This window comes from Callospermophilus lateralis, chromosome X (assembly GCF_048772815.1).
Source record: "Callospermophilus lateralis isolate mCalLat2 chromosome X, mCalLat2.hap1, whole genome shotgun sequence".
Taxonomy (NCBI): Eukaryota; Metazoa; Chordata; class Mammalia; order Rodentia; family Sciuridae; genus Callospermophilus; species Callospermophilus lateralis.
In genome coordinates this window covers 65,952,806-65,968,287 of record NC_135325.1, presented here as the reverse complement: position 1 = coordinate 65,968,287, position 15,482 = coordinate 65,952,806, and the positions used below count along the sequence as shown (strand labels likewise).

Below are 15,482 nucleotides of genomic sequence, written 5' to 3'. Positions count from 1 at the left end.
TTTAACACAAGCTTCCTACATTTTCAGGTCAGTGTCCTGTTTATTTTCTTAGATCATAAGAGTTTGGAAAGTATGACTACTTTGGTTGTTTTTGTGAAGAACAAAATGAATAATGGTTGATATTATAACTTCTAGGAATGTGTTTCCTTTTTGCACATTTTCCTGTGGAGCTGAAGTGTGTAGAACATGATATTTAATACATATTTTGATAAAAACCTATCACAAACAAATAAATGCTAGGACTTCCATAAATAAATGGCAAGAGTCAATGGAAATGGATATTGGAATAAGAAGTTACAAGGAATATGCAGAGAAAATAGAATGTGATTCTCTTAAAATGACAAGATAGGTAAACATATTAACACCAACAGAAATATTTTAATTGAATATTTGGTATCTTTTTTATAGCTGCTATAATTTGCCTTCTGGAGATTTAGCAACTAATCACTGTGATGAAATTGAATAGCAATGCTGTCACAATATGGCATTTAAAACAGAACATGCACCATCTGAAATTTAAAAGAAAAATCTTTTAAATTTTTTTCTGGTCACATAGATTATAATGAAAATAGCTTATAAAAGCCAAAATTTTCTCAGGTAAAATGTCCATATGGCCACAAATAAATGAAGTGAACAGAGATCATTCATTTCTGTCTTTAGTTGTGCCTTATAGAAACAAAAGCTTCCCATGAGGGAAACAAAGGGAAATATTCACTCAGCACAATTTCAGAGCTGGGATTTAAGTCATCAAGCTTACATTTAAAATGAAAGCAAAATTTTAAAACATTTAATTGCTTGGAATATTTGTAGGTCTAATAGAAATTTTATAACTTGATTATTGGAGACAATTTTACAAATCTAGTGAAACATTTGTTTTCTATACCTCACTTAATGAAAAAAAGAATATCAAAAAAGAAAAAAAACTATAAGAGATATAGTCAAAACCATATTATCCAGAATACTCTTTAGACTAAATCATGAATAGAAAATTGGTCATACCAAATTAAGGACACGTCCTTTTACCAGCCGCATCTCCATGTCTAGAATTATTAAGATGTAATACCAAAGAAAGAAACTCTGTACCTTAGATTATACTAGAAAATCAATTCAAACATTAAAGAAATAATGTTAAACAAAAAGACCAAGAGAATATGTCTCAGTGCTAGCTCTTTCTTACCCAGCTACTTGATGACCCAATTTCTTATTCTATAAGTATCGTCTGTGGGATAAGGCTTAATTATTTCAAGTCACTAAGACATCCAAAATTCAAATTTAGAAATCTTTGTCAATAACATTGTAAACAACGGGAGCTCTAGAGTTGACCTAAGAATGTTTATTAAAACTTACTAGTAATCAAACACAACAATTTCCTCAAACAATATCTTAGACACAATATGAGAGATTCTGAAAACCACAATTTGGAAATGGTTACCTAGGGGAATAGTCCTATCTATTTAAAACATCATTTAAAGCCATCCATTTTCTGAGTTTCACTTTAACATCATCTCCTACTCAAATACCTCACCCTATACATGAATATTTTTCTGATTTATTTAGAAATTTCTTCTCTCTTTATATTCTCATAGTACTTTATTTATCTTGTTGCTTTTGTCACATTTTATCTCAGAGTATATTTTATACATTAATTCATTTTTATTTTCATGTTTTATTAGTTCTTTATAGTTGTATATAACCTTTAGGTTCATTGACATAAACATATATGCATGAAATATAATTTGCTCCACTGAAGTGCCCTGTACTTCCTCTTCCCTCCCCTCCTCCTTCCCCCTGTTCTCCTTTCAGTACTGTATTTGATTTCCTTCAATTTAATTACAGTTTTTTAACTGGTATTTTAGAACTACACATAAAGGTGAAATTCACTGTGGTATATTCATATTTGTACATTTGTAGGGGTAGGGTACCTGGGATTGAACCCAGGGGTGCTTAACCACTGAACCTCATTCCCACCCCTTTTTATTTCGATACAGGTTCTGCCTAAGTTGATTAGGGAACTGCTAAGTTGCTGAGACTGGCCTTGAACTTGTGATCCTCTTGCCTCAGCCTATTGAGTTGCTGGAATTACAGGCATGTGCCACCACACCTGGATATATGTATATTTTTATCTCTTTCCTTAGATTGTACACATTTGAAATCCAGTGACTCTTGTCTTCTGTCCTCAGAGTACCAACATATTGCCTTATAGCTGTTTAACTATTGTACATTGTGTATACTTAATAAATATGAATTATTTAGATAAGAATGGAATAAGAAACCTGGGGTAAAGCTGCAATAATAGGGCAGGCTTTAGCACACAGAAAGTACATTGATTGACTAGCACTGTACAAATCAGAATTCAATTCCACTGCAACAAAACAATGCAGATAATGGAATGTTTCTGAAATAAGATCGTGATCTCTAATCATTTTCTAGATTCAGTGCACAAGTTATCAATAGGGTTAAGTATCTTCTGAAGCAATTGTTTGTAATCAACGTATATATATTTCTTCCTCCTTCCTAATTCCACTTCTCCCCCGCCCCTCAAAAAAGGATAGTCACCTTTTCAGGATCCCTGAATATACTTACCTGTGTTAGAATTAAGATCATCAGGCTCTGATTCAGTCCCATTTTGGCTTCCATTTCCCTGAAGTGTGTTCATAGCCATGAGTTTCATCTTCTGCAGTTTCATTGCTTCAGCCATTGCTGCAGCAGTTATACCTAAAACCAGAATCATCCCATTTAAAATTGGGACCATTTCTTAATGTAAGTGAAAGCTGAATACATTTATTTAGTAGGACTATCCTTACAATACAAGCCAAAAGTAAAATCAATGTTGAAATTATGAATATTTTAATAAGGTAATTTTCAAAATATAATTCCTTTATATTACAATGGACAGCATTAAAATTTACAAAAGAGGATAAGTAGGGGTCTGATCTCCAATTCAAGACACAGAAAAACAGAGGTAAGTAAAATGCCAATTGCTTGAAATATTCTAAGGCTTTTGATAATGCTTTCTAGTATCTGCCTAGAACTCTGGACTTTTGTTTTAAACAGAATTCAGTATGCATTAATTTTCATTAATGCATTAATTTTCACTTAATGAAAACAACAAAATTAATTAGTTTAAAACAATATTATCAGAGAAAGTGCCCTGAAATGCTGCAAGGAACCCTTTATACAATACATTCTTCTTGACACTTCTGCTAAAGGATAGAATGTCTAGCCTAGGAGACTCAGCCTAGAGCAGGGAAGAAGGAAGCATTCATGTAGGTCTTTCACCCTCTTACATACCTCATACTTATAAACTGAGGAACCAAATAAGTGGAAAAAAAAATGGCTTGTCATCATTATGATCAGTACCTGTGGTATAATTATATTATTTTGTATTATATGGAAGTTATTTTTAAAATCCACTTATTATTATGAAGGAAGATTGGAAATAGAGAAAAGGTATTATATATGTTTGAAATTCTTTCTCCTAGAAAGTCTATATCAGGCAGTACCACAAAAATATATAAGGGAACAAGTAGTAAAAAGAGTAGATGAACCCATACTCCAACTATGCCCTCCAAAGTGTCTGGTGAATTCAACTTATTTTTTTTAGATATACTCCAAATTCTCAACCATGTATTAGTAAATTATTACACTAGGACAAAAGGAGAAAAATCTGGCAGATTTTTTAAATAATATTTCAGAGTTCTGCAAGATCTATTCTACCATGTAAAATGCAAGTCCAAGAAATATGGAGAATATCAGTTGTTGCAAAACAAAATGTAATTGTCACTAGAAGATCCTGATTCTAAGAGGCAGAGTAAATCCCTACGAAAAGCATAAATAAAAGCAGATTCAGCCGAGTACACCTATCTCTGAATGTTCTGGAGAATAATACAGTTTAATTTGTCGCTCCATACTCTACCCTGCAAAAAAATTTTTCAGTGAATCAAAATATTCACCACATGGTTTGTCTCTAAATCATGGCAAAAATAGATTTGAAAGAAAATTGCTTTAGTTTATAAACTGATGACATACATGTGTACATTCTCTACAATCCCAGAGGTTTTATTGCCATATTTAATTTACCTTTACTGAATTCCTCCAAATGACCTCTCCTGGCCTCAAGAGTAATTCTAGGCAGGAAATAATGATGTCAATCATTTAACCAAAGGGAACCTTCCCAGGAAAAACAGGGTTGAGTAAATCTTAATGAAAAATGTATCCGAAAAATTTTTAGAATTTGTATAAACTCCTCAGAATTGAATTCTGACAATAATTAATTAATATTTACTTCACTATTTCTATTGTAAATATGAATTCCTGTAAACAGTAAGTGGCTTCTACTTGATAAAAAATAACAGTTGACAAAATTTAAACTTCTTGTAGACAAGGAATTCCAGATAAAATAAATGTCTTAACACACTCAAATTAAGAAAATTAATGAACAAGAGTCCCCACATACTTTTAATTTATAGAAAAGATAGCAAATATTAATATGTATATATTTTTGTAAGCAAATTCTATTGTATAATATTGAAAAAAAGTCAGTGAGCAATATTAATAAGGTAATATTAAGGTATAAAGAATCATATCATATTATCACACAAAAAATTTAGGAGCTATCTAGTTCAATTTTTTGTATTGCAGATAAGGAAACTAAATCTTGCAGTGATCTCATGGGTCATTTATTTAGGGGAAGAGATAGAGTAAAAGTCCATTTCTTAAACATGCTTGTTAAAGTGCTAAAGAAGCTCTAAAATTATTTAATGAAAACCTCTGAATGACAAAATTCACGTGACACATATAGTTGTATATTGTTAGTTATCTTTCTGTATCTCCTTACTTGATTCAAAGTATAGAGACCTAGTTTATAACTTCTATATTTTATATTGCCTCATGTCTATAGTGCAATGAGTTTTATGAAATCCTTAAATTCTGTTTGTTAAGTCTTCAATGCAGTGCTTGAATATCTATGTTTTTAGATAAATACAATACACAATACAAGCACAGTGAAGCAATAGAAAATATGTAATGGTTTCTTTGATGTTCTCACAGAAATTTGATCTTTTACTCAACTGATGAGTTATGTTATGGGCCAGGCTATATGGGCAATGACCAAACAAACTCCATTTTACCATGAGACTCCATATTAAGTAAGAAATGCTTCTCCCATGGGAAAGCCCTGCCTCTGTACCCATTAATAGTTACCAATCATAACATACTTGGCAACACAAATTAGTAATTCTTATACAATGTAATATTGTTCTCTTTGGTTTCCATTTTTCTTGGGTGATGTGCCTTGTCAGAGGTTGATTATTTAAACATTAGTAACCATTCTCTAACATATACTGAACTAAGGTCATTTTGAGCCACTTCCCTTCTGCTTGCTTGCTGCTATGCCAACCTGGAAAGTCTCCTGGGAAATACCAATGTACCCATTGCATTGTCTTGCTAACTGCCCAATTCAGCTTCTGTACCTGCTTGCTTGCAGCTGTGGCAACCCAGATGTGGTTTTTGCCTTTAAATATCCTAAAATGCTCAGGCTCGGAGTAGTTCCTTGCAGAGATAGTTATGGATCCTGTGGGGAGAAGTCAATAGCCAGCTGGCTAAATAAAGACTCTTTGGTTTTGACAAAACTGGGATTTATGTGTTTTCTGAGAGACCTGCCCCATAACAAGTTATATTCTTATTTTCAAGGTCTATCTTGGTGTACCACTGAAGGATTTAAAAGAAAAAAATCAGCAACTGTCCACAATCTCAAAATGCATCCTTGAGAGTATATAAAGACAATAATTGTTAAAGCTAAATTTGTGAGTTATTTAGTTAAATTTTACTTGGGATATAAGATATCAGCTTGGATCAGAAAACTAGAAAATCATAAGTGTAATGAGAATGAAAAGATGCTTTTAAAAGTGAAGTTACATAATTATAGGTAAATATCTAGACATACAACTTTATTCTGAAAATGATGCTTATTTTATATTATGTTCAAAGCACATATATTTAAATTAATAAAATAGATTTGAAAAGACAGATTCAGTGTTATTGAAGAAACACATTTTTCACTTTCAAATATTTGAACATTTACTTCTGTAACCTTAGTACCTTCCATTCTTGTTCATCAAGTTTTTTATTGGATTAAATTCTAGGTACTGTAATTATTTAGCATGTGAAAGTGCACAGCTTTTAAGGTACTCCATATTTTCCCTTTTGTAATTAACATTTATTAAATTATTGGATTTACTGTTTCTTATTAAAACACTTTACTGAGGCATGACTGACATTTAAAAAAGCTATAAATATACAATGTATGCAATTTGATGTTAGGTGTTCCCCAAAAGCTCATGTGTAAATCGAGGCTAAAAATTGTTTAGAGGTGAAATAACTGGGTTACTAGAGTTTTGACCTAATCAGTGCATTATTACCCTGATAAGGTTTAACTGGGTGGTGACTATAGGCAGGTAGTGTGTGGCTGGAGGAGGTAGATCCTTGGGGTGGTGCCTTTGGGGTTTATATTTGTTGTGATGAGGAGAGCTCTCTCTTTCTCTCTTCTTCTGGTGGCCATGCCCTAAGCTGTTTGTCTCTGTCACACTATTCCACCATGATGTTCTGCCTCATCTTAGGCCCTAAGTAATGGAGTAGGCCACCTATGGACTGAGAGTTCTGAAACTGTGAGCCACAAAATAATCTTCTCCTCTTCTAATTGTTCTTATTAGGTCTTTTTAGTCACAGTGGCGAAAAAGCTGACTCAAACAGATGACTTTGGAGGTAAGTACAAACCCAATGAAACTATCAGTACAATTTATGCCATAAACCTGTCATTTATCTCAATAATATTCCTCTCATGCACTGTATTATTTTTCATGAATGTTAAGAACACTTAATATAAGATCTATTTTTAGAAAAATTTAAAGTATGCAAAACTTTGTACTTTGACTAATAGGTCCCTGTTTCCTCTCCCCTCTGGGTCATGACAATGTCTATTTTGTTCACCAGTTCTATGAGTCTCAATATTTTAGAATCATCAGGTAAGTGATATACTGCAATATTTGTTCCTTTGTATCTTCACTTTAGTATAACATCTTCCAGGTTTATCCATGTTTTAATAAAGGGTAACATTTCCTTCTTTTTTAAGGATAAATAACTTTCCATTGTATGATACACACACACACACACACACAAACACAGCACTTTTGTGTACATTTAGGTTGCTTCTGTCTTGGCTATTATGAATAATACTATAGATGAAATAGAAATGAAGATATATATTTAATATCTTAATGTTGAATCCTTTAGATATGTACTCAGAATTGGGATTGTTGGATCATATGGTAGATCTATTTTTAATATCTGAGGAACCTACATACTCTTCCCCTAGTGGATGCACCAATTTAAATTTTCAGCAATAGTGTGCAAGAGTTCACATTTCTCCACATCCTTGTCTACTCTTATTTTTAAAATAAATAATAGATATCCTAACAGATATGAGGTGATAGTTCATTGTGATTTTGACTTGTATTTCCCTGAGGTTATTGATATTGAACATGTTTTCATAATACGTGTGTGTCTTCTTATGTATTATCCCTTTATCCGATTCATAGTCTGAAAATATTTTCTCCTATTCTATAGGGTGCCTTTTCACTATGTTGATTCTTTTCTCTTCAGAAGCCATTTAGTTGATGTAGTCATGCTTGTGTGTTTTGTTTTTGTTGCCTGTGCTTTTGGTATCATTTGAAAGAAATGATGGCCAAGCCCAATGTCAAGAAGAATTTTCCCTATATTTTCTGCTAGAAGTTACTCTTTCAGGTTTTATGTTTAATTCATTTTTAGATTATTTTTGTGTTTGGTGATAATTACGGTCAGATTTCCTTCTGCTTCTGTATATCCTGTTTTTTCCAAAACAAGTTTGTAAATGAATAATCTTTCCTCACTTCGTATTTTTCCACACCCTTTTCTTAACCTAAAATTCAGTGTAAAAGTATGAAAAAAGTTCCACATATCATAATTGTGTATAAATGATTTTCTGCTATTGTTTTGAAGTATAGAAGGTCCTACTTCAGGATTACAATATTGAGAAAAGTACTAAAGAGTGAGAATTTCATTTAATAGCAAAACCAGCTTCTGGATTTTATAGGTAAAAACTCTCAGGTCCACAGAGGAAAAGTGAGAGAGGGGCTTAAGATAACAGCCAATCAGTAGTAGGGTTAAAAAGGGAACTCATGCCTTATGACTTTTCACCTATGTGCTTTGACCACTAATCCACACATTCATAATTTTGATTTTAACTTTTTTAAAAAAATACTTTAAAATGGAGGCTGGAGTTGTGGCTCAGCGGTAAAGCATTCGCCTAGCATGTGGGAGGCCCTGGGTTTGATCCTCAGCACCACATAAAAATTAAGTAAAGGTATTGTGTCCAACTACAACTAAAACAAAACATTTTTTTAAAAAACTCTGAAATGGATCACTGCCCTATGAGTCATTGAAAAGAAAAAAGCAGAAATTGTGTCACATAAATGTTATGTACCTCCATTTATTCATATGCAAAATTAAGGAATTGGACTTCATTGTCTTAAGTTCCTTCAAATATCACATGGAAATTTCCTTTGCATTGTATAGTTCTTTGAAACACCTGCAGGATTTTTCTTTTATTATTCATGCATGTTCTTAAAAAAATTTCTTGCACTCCTTTCTCAATAGTAAACAAGCATTAGACTTACAACTTCATGTGATGTATAGTCCTTACACTAGAAGTATGGGGGGAATCTATGAATTCCAATAATATTTACAGGGAGAAATTAGTAAGTTTGGGTCCTCAGCAGTGAACTGAACAAAAAGTGAGGCAAATTTAGCATTTCCTAATTGGTTACACTGTGTCCATCCCTTCACATTAGTTTAAAAGCTTTTCTGTCAAAACTGAACAAGTAAATTAACTAAAGCAGAACTAGGAGTAATCAAATCTTGAGGTTTTCAATTAATTAAATGAAATGGCAAGTCAGTTCACTGCAATATGGTTTTATACTTAAAAACAACATTTAATTAAATTAAGGGACAAGGCATTCCAATTAATAATATCCTCCCAAAAATGAAAAGCAGTTTAGACCTGCCACATTATTTCAGTCTACCCGTCAAGTACCCTGTGTTGGCTTGTTTGTTATTTGAATTCAAAGCTACTTTGGGTCAAGTATGATGTACTACAATATGAATAATGAAACATCTGGTGATATGAAATGTTAATGTGATATACTACATTGAATCTAGTGGTAACAGTTTTGAAATTCCCTATAAATCAATTGGCAATATATAAGTTTTTCCAAGCAGAGGTAGTATTCAGGTTTATTTTCAGGAGATGTTAATGCTCTGAACTGTATTCAGAAAAATACCTGAACTCTAAAAGATTCAGAATGCAACTAAGGTGAAATCCATAGGATCTAAGAGTAAAAAAAAAAAAATTAAAAACAGAGAATCTACATATAAGTACTTACAGTACAATATTATAATAGTTCTTAAGATTGGCATTCAGGGATAAGTACAACATAAAAAATTACTTAGTTCAATGCTATGGCTGTGAGGTAAAGGTTGACAAAATACAATTTGGGAAGTTCTTACAACCTGGATAGCTGCTGTTTACATAGCCAAAGATATTTTGAAAACTTGCTTGAATTACACATAGATATTAAGAAAGAAGACAACACATCTGTACCAAAGTTCACCTTGCCCTATAAAGACAACAGACTGGAGGATGTACATAAGACAGTGAATTTGCAATTCAGAATAGAGCAGAAATAGTGAAATATTAGGAAGCGTTGGCAGGGCAAGCAACACAGCACTACGGAGAGGCAACCAAATCAGAGACCAGGAGAAGCCTGGCTGCTATTTTGAACAAACTGCTGCTCCACATCCTGAACTGTCTAACAAAATTCCAAGTTCCTAAGCAACTGCTTATTTTTTTTATAGACTTCTGAAAATGCATAATAAGCATTTAAAAGTTTGAAAGTCAAGTAATTTCTTCAAATAGTCCCATTTCATCTACTATTAAAATTATAAGCAAGATTTAAGCAATTTATCAAAACTGATTTGTATCCACATTTTCCAAAAACATTTAAAAAGAATTTTTGACACATATAAACTCTTCTAATAGTAGGTGTACATTCTATTAGGTGATACATTTCCTATGTGCCATTTGACTATTTATTACACAAATAGTTAAAAATAAATCCTGTTTTAAAAATGGAAGAAGGAAGAGAAGTAAGGGAGTTGAAAGCCAAATTACACAACATTAGATTCATAACAAAAAACTTATATAGCACTTAAGCCATATAGCATACACTCTTTTAAGTTTTTTACCTATATTAAGTCAATTAATAGCCATACCAAACTTAAGCAGGGAATACCATTAGTATTTGCATTTTTATATAAGAATACTGAAGCACAGAATCTGAATAAATATTCTAATTTGAAACAGCAAATAAATTTGAAATTGGAGATTAAATTCAGGTTATCTAGATAGGTCTGAATTTCTTTATTGTAGATAATTTTAAAAGCTTTTCGAATATAATACTTACTATTAATTTCCTAAAGAAGCATAGAATAGGATAACTAGTATAAACTCTTAAGACATTAATATTATATAGAACACAATTTGATTGATATTGCACTAATTATATTTTAGCTAGGATATAAGCTCAACACAATTTCCTTGACTAATTTTTTTCTATGTCTGTATATTTAATTGAGTTATACCTGTTACTGGCGAAATCATTTTAAATTGGAAAAGTTTCAGCTTTTTATATTTTTATATTATCAATTATCTTGCTGTACTACTCAATAGACCATTTTCTTTTTAATATTTAACCTGGGTTGGGATTATAGCTCAGTGATAGAGTACTTGTCTAGCATGTGTGAGGCACTGGGCTCAATCCCCAGCACTACATAAAAATAAATAAATAAAATAAATGCATTGTGTCCATCTACACCTAAAAATATTTAAAAAGAATTTTTGATGCATATAAACTCTTCTAATAGTAGGTGTACATTCGATTAGGTTATACATTTCCTGAAGTGACTATTTGAGCATTTTATATAGTTCCTAGATATTTAAAGATACAGCATAAGAATCTTGTAGCCATGACAGTTTATGCATCTGTGATTTTTAAACCAGTAGTGGCATTTCCAGAAAATTATATTATAAATCTAGGTGAGAGTATGCATTAGATAGAGAGTACTTACTGGAGTAACTGAATACCTCCAATTTAGGAAATTAGAATGAGATTGTGTTCCCAAGAGTTATCCCAGGAATTCAGGGAGACTACCTGAATTGATGGGCACCCAACAACAGTATCAGTAATCTCTTTCCTCAGCTCTCCCATCATCAAGTACAGGATTCCTTCAAAGACACCACCACACCCATTAGAAATCTATCCGCAATTTTATCATTAAACATAGTCTCTTAGACCTGTCTTAAATTCATTAATCCAGAGGGAAAAAAATAAAATATTCTTATTCTCAAAGTGATTCTGGGGACTTTAAAATTATATATATTATATATTGTTCCTCACTTCAGCTGCATATATACAAAGATTGGAACCATACAGAGAAATTAGCATGGCCCTTGTATAAGACATTTTACCACAATAAAAATCATTTGGTCAAGTCAGTGATCACTTATAACCAAAAACTAATAGCAGTGTTATAAAAGATGGAAAGAATCATTATCTTCTAGTACTCTGACAAATTCTTAGTTTTCTACCATAGTTGTTCAAAGTTTCAGTACAAACATTATATGAGAAAAGTATTGACTACTAACAATAGTACAAGAATATATACAATAAATCATGCAATATCTGAACTTTAACTTATATAGACAAACACCCCAGAAATGAGTCATAGTCTTACAATAAAGCTGAAAATATATTGTACTAATTCATTAACTCAATTCAAATTGAATTACAAACAGATAGTAAGAGTAATCAACTGAAGTGTTGCCTACATTTAGTTGATATAGTATTGTTCCATAGCAGGTATCACTACCACAGAAAAATGAGAGATATAGAACAAATTAGCATTAAGAGGAGACAAAGAGGAGAGAAATAGAAAATAACATAGAAAAATTCAAATATATAACAAAAATTAAGTTTTCCTAAAGATGGCTTTGAGAACAAAAATTCAATTATTGACATATTTTTTGAAATGTGCATTTCAGAAAATTAGAAAATGTTTTGGAAGTTATAGTTGTTGATTACATTCAATATTGTGACATTTTATTCCAAATATTTATGTACTACTTAAAAGAACACCAAAAATAATCCAACAAAACATCTACAAATATTATTTGTTCCAAAAATCAGCCTTTTTAATATGGTCTGCATTATGTTTATGATAACTAAATATTTAATATATAGAATTAGAAAGAAACTGAAAAAAAATAGAATAATCCTTTACTGGCCCCAACTATGATGGAGAAACATATTTCAGGAGGAATCATAAAGGCTAGATGTTAAAACTGGAATTATCTATAGCTATCTATAGTTATGCACCTATCTGAATCACTTCACCTTAAGTATCATATTACAAGTCAGGGAGAATACAGAACTTTCAAAATAATCACTTACTGACATCATTTATTCATTTTATATTAGTCAAATATCTTTCATCATGTCTTTAAGCTCCTTACTGGAAGAAATTATGTATTATTCCTAATGTTTCTATTTCCTGGTGCCTGACACAGCCATAGATCCATGATGCTGTACAGATAATAACTATAGAATAACCATATGCATATTGAGAAGAAACAACACCAGGTAGAAGTAAAAAAGTTACTGCCCAACTCTAACATTTATGCAAATTTCTCTAGAACTGGGTCTATTTTTTCAATTTTGTTATTAACTTTTTATATATGACAGAATGCATGACAATTCATATTACACATATAGAGCATAATTTTTCATTTCTCTGGTTATATATAAATATATTCACACCAACTCATGTCTTTATACATGTACTTTGGATAATTATGTCCATCACATTCCACCATCATTTCTAATCCCCTGCCCCCCCTTCCCCTCCCACCCCTCTGCCCTATCTAGAGTTCCTCTATTCCTCCCATACTCCCTCTCCCTACCCCACTGTGAATCAGCTTCCTTACATCAGAGAAACCATTTGGCATTTGTTTTGGGGGGGATTGGCTAACTTCATTTAGCAACTTTGTGAGGACCTAAGAAACTTACTGAGACCCTGTCACAAATTTAAAACATAAAAAAGGACTGGGGATGTGGTTCTATGTAAAGTGCCTCTTGGTCCAATCCCCAGTTTAAGAAAAAAAAAGGAAAAGGAAAGTATAACTATTAGTGTGTTATGGCCAAGAATTCTTCAATATTGTATGTAAAGCTGCTTCAAATAGAGCTGTTATTTTCTCAGAGTAGCACTCACAGGATTAGGTGTTTTTGCCTCTAACTCTGTAAAATATTTAATGCATTTAGGTTTTCCTGAAATTGCTGTGGTGAATATTCTAATAAGAAACTCAACTGACATTTTTAGACTACAAGCATCTAGTATTCATTTTGACCAAGTATAATAGATAGGTGTAAAGGAAAATTCTGACTCCTAGACATCTGTGATAGTTAATATGAATTGACATCTTGATTGGATTAAGGGATGGCTGTGATTAAGAGGCTTCTGGGTGTGTCAATGAGGGTGCTTCCAGAAAGGATTGGCATGTGGGATAGCAAACTGAGGAGGATACCCAACCTATCTGTAAGCAGCTCAGTCCAATATGGTGGGTACCTGGATGAAACATGAAGGTGGAAAGAGGAGAAAGGAGCAGCAAAGGCAAAGCTCAATTCTTGATGCAGTCTTGGATTGCTTCCATGGTAGCCTGAAGACATCAGACTCCAGCTCCTTCACTCTTCCAAAGGGGACTCTGACCAACAACTCTTCAGAGATTTTCCAGGCCTATTCTATGGACAGGGGTTGTATCACTAGTCCCTCTTGTTCTGAGCTACATATATATCCTGTTGGTTATGTTTCTCTAGGGAATCATGACTAATATACTATCCATTTCAAAAGTATCATTATTTGATATTTAGGAAGTAATAATCTGGAATAGTAGAAAAATCATACTAGATGAAATAATTGGGCCAGATCATTAACTGAGGAGGGACATTCTCTCTCTCTCTCTCTCTCTCTCTCTCTCTCTCTCTCTCTCTCTCTCTCTCATACACACACACACACACACACACACACACACAATTTGCACACACAATAAGAAGTATTCTGTATAGAGGTATAGGATAGTTGGATGATTTATAAGGTGGAATATTCTTTCTGGTTTCCTGAATTCTAGCAGTCTTATAAACAATAAATTCAGAAAGAGATTGAAAGCATTTTTTCAACTAGCAGCCTATAACTTGATGTTGCTAAAGAGGTACACTAACTCACATGGACAAAATGAAAGAGAAAGCATAAAGAAAATTATCTCTTTCCTAACCTCTTATTTTCAGAATTTGAAACATTTTTATGTCTGACTCAAAACTAGTATCTCTGGAAATAAGCAAACACACACCTAGGAGATAAATAAGGATGGAAAGGCCTAGCCCAATAAATGGAATCCTATGCCATCTAGATGATGAGATGAGAAACCCCCATCTTTTGTGACTTTTCAAATTTCCATAGCTATTTTTCACAATTAATAAGATAGTTTATATTAAGAACTCAGAAAATTAGGGAAAAAATCATCCCAGATTGACATTGACCAAACTCTGTTCTGTTTGTTTCCCTTTATTTAAATTGATTTGTTCCTTTTCCTATTTTATTCTAAGTCTTTGATAGTTTTGGAAAGACTGTGTTTCCAGAAAATTAGAGTAACATGTTCAAACAGATTGACATAAATCATGGGCTTTCCAGAGTCAAAGGTATAATTTCCAGGTCAACATTTCTAATGTTCAGGATCCTAGTAATGAAGAACTTTTAACTCTTTGTCAAATTACAGGTTATCTTAACTAGTTACTATTCTTTACTTTCTTTTTAAGAAGCAGGCTCTTAATTTAATTATATGTGCTATTATTTAAACAATCACCATGTACCTCAGTAAAATTGATGCATTTTTTAAATCAATTTAATTTGGTTGGTTGCGAATGAATTTGGAGCACAGGAACTTTAGAAAGTTCCATGTGAAATAATTGGATTGTATAGATAAAGTGCATTTTACATGTATTTTGAATTTCTGGTACCAGTAATTTCAATATGACATTAATTTTCCAAAGCAGATATTAAGAAATATTAACTTAAAGGTAATACAAGTTTGAAGTGGATATACTAACAATGTAAAGTCACTTTTTATATTCTTTCTTAGATAGACTGCCTGAAGAACTTCCTGATTGATCTGATACCCTCTAGATTGTCCCTTTTCAGTGTATGTTATAGTCATTTATTAGTGATATTTTCATAAAGAAAAATATATTTTCACATTCCTGAAAAGTATCCAGTGATGTCAA

The 15,482-nt window shown here is 32.3% G+C and overlaps 1 protein-coding gene across 1 annotated transcript in view; it reads right to left on the bottom strand.

Annotated features, from left to right (window-relative positions):
• Positions 1-15,482, bottom strand: part of Dach2 (dachshund family transcription factor 2) — a 481,660-nt gene that overhangs the window by 162,612 nt on the left and 303,566 nt on the right. The window contains exon 4 of the mRNA XM_077106460.1: positions 2,584-2,715. Within this exon, the coding sequence (XP_076962575.1) occupies positions 2,584-2,715 (132 nt within the window). The remainder of the gene's footprint in view (positions 1-2,583; positions 2,716-15,482) is intronic.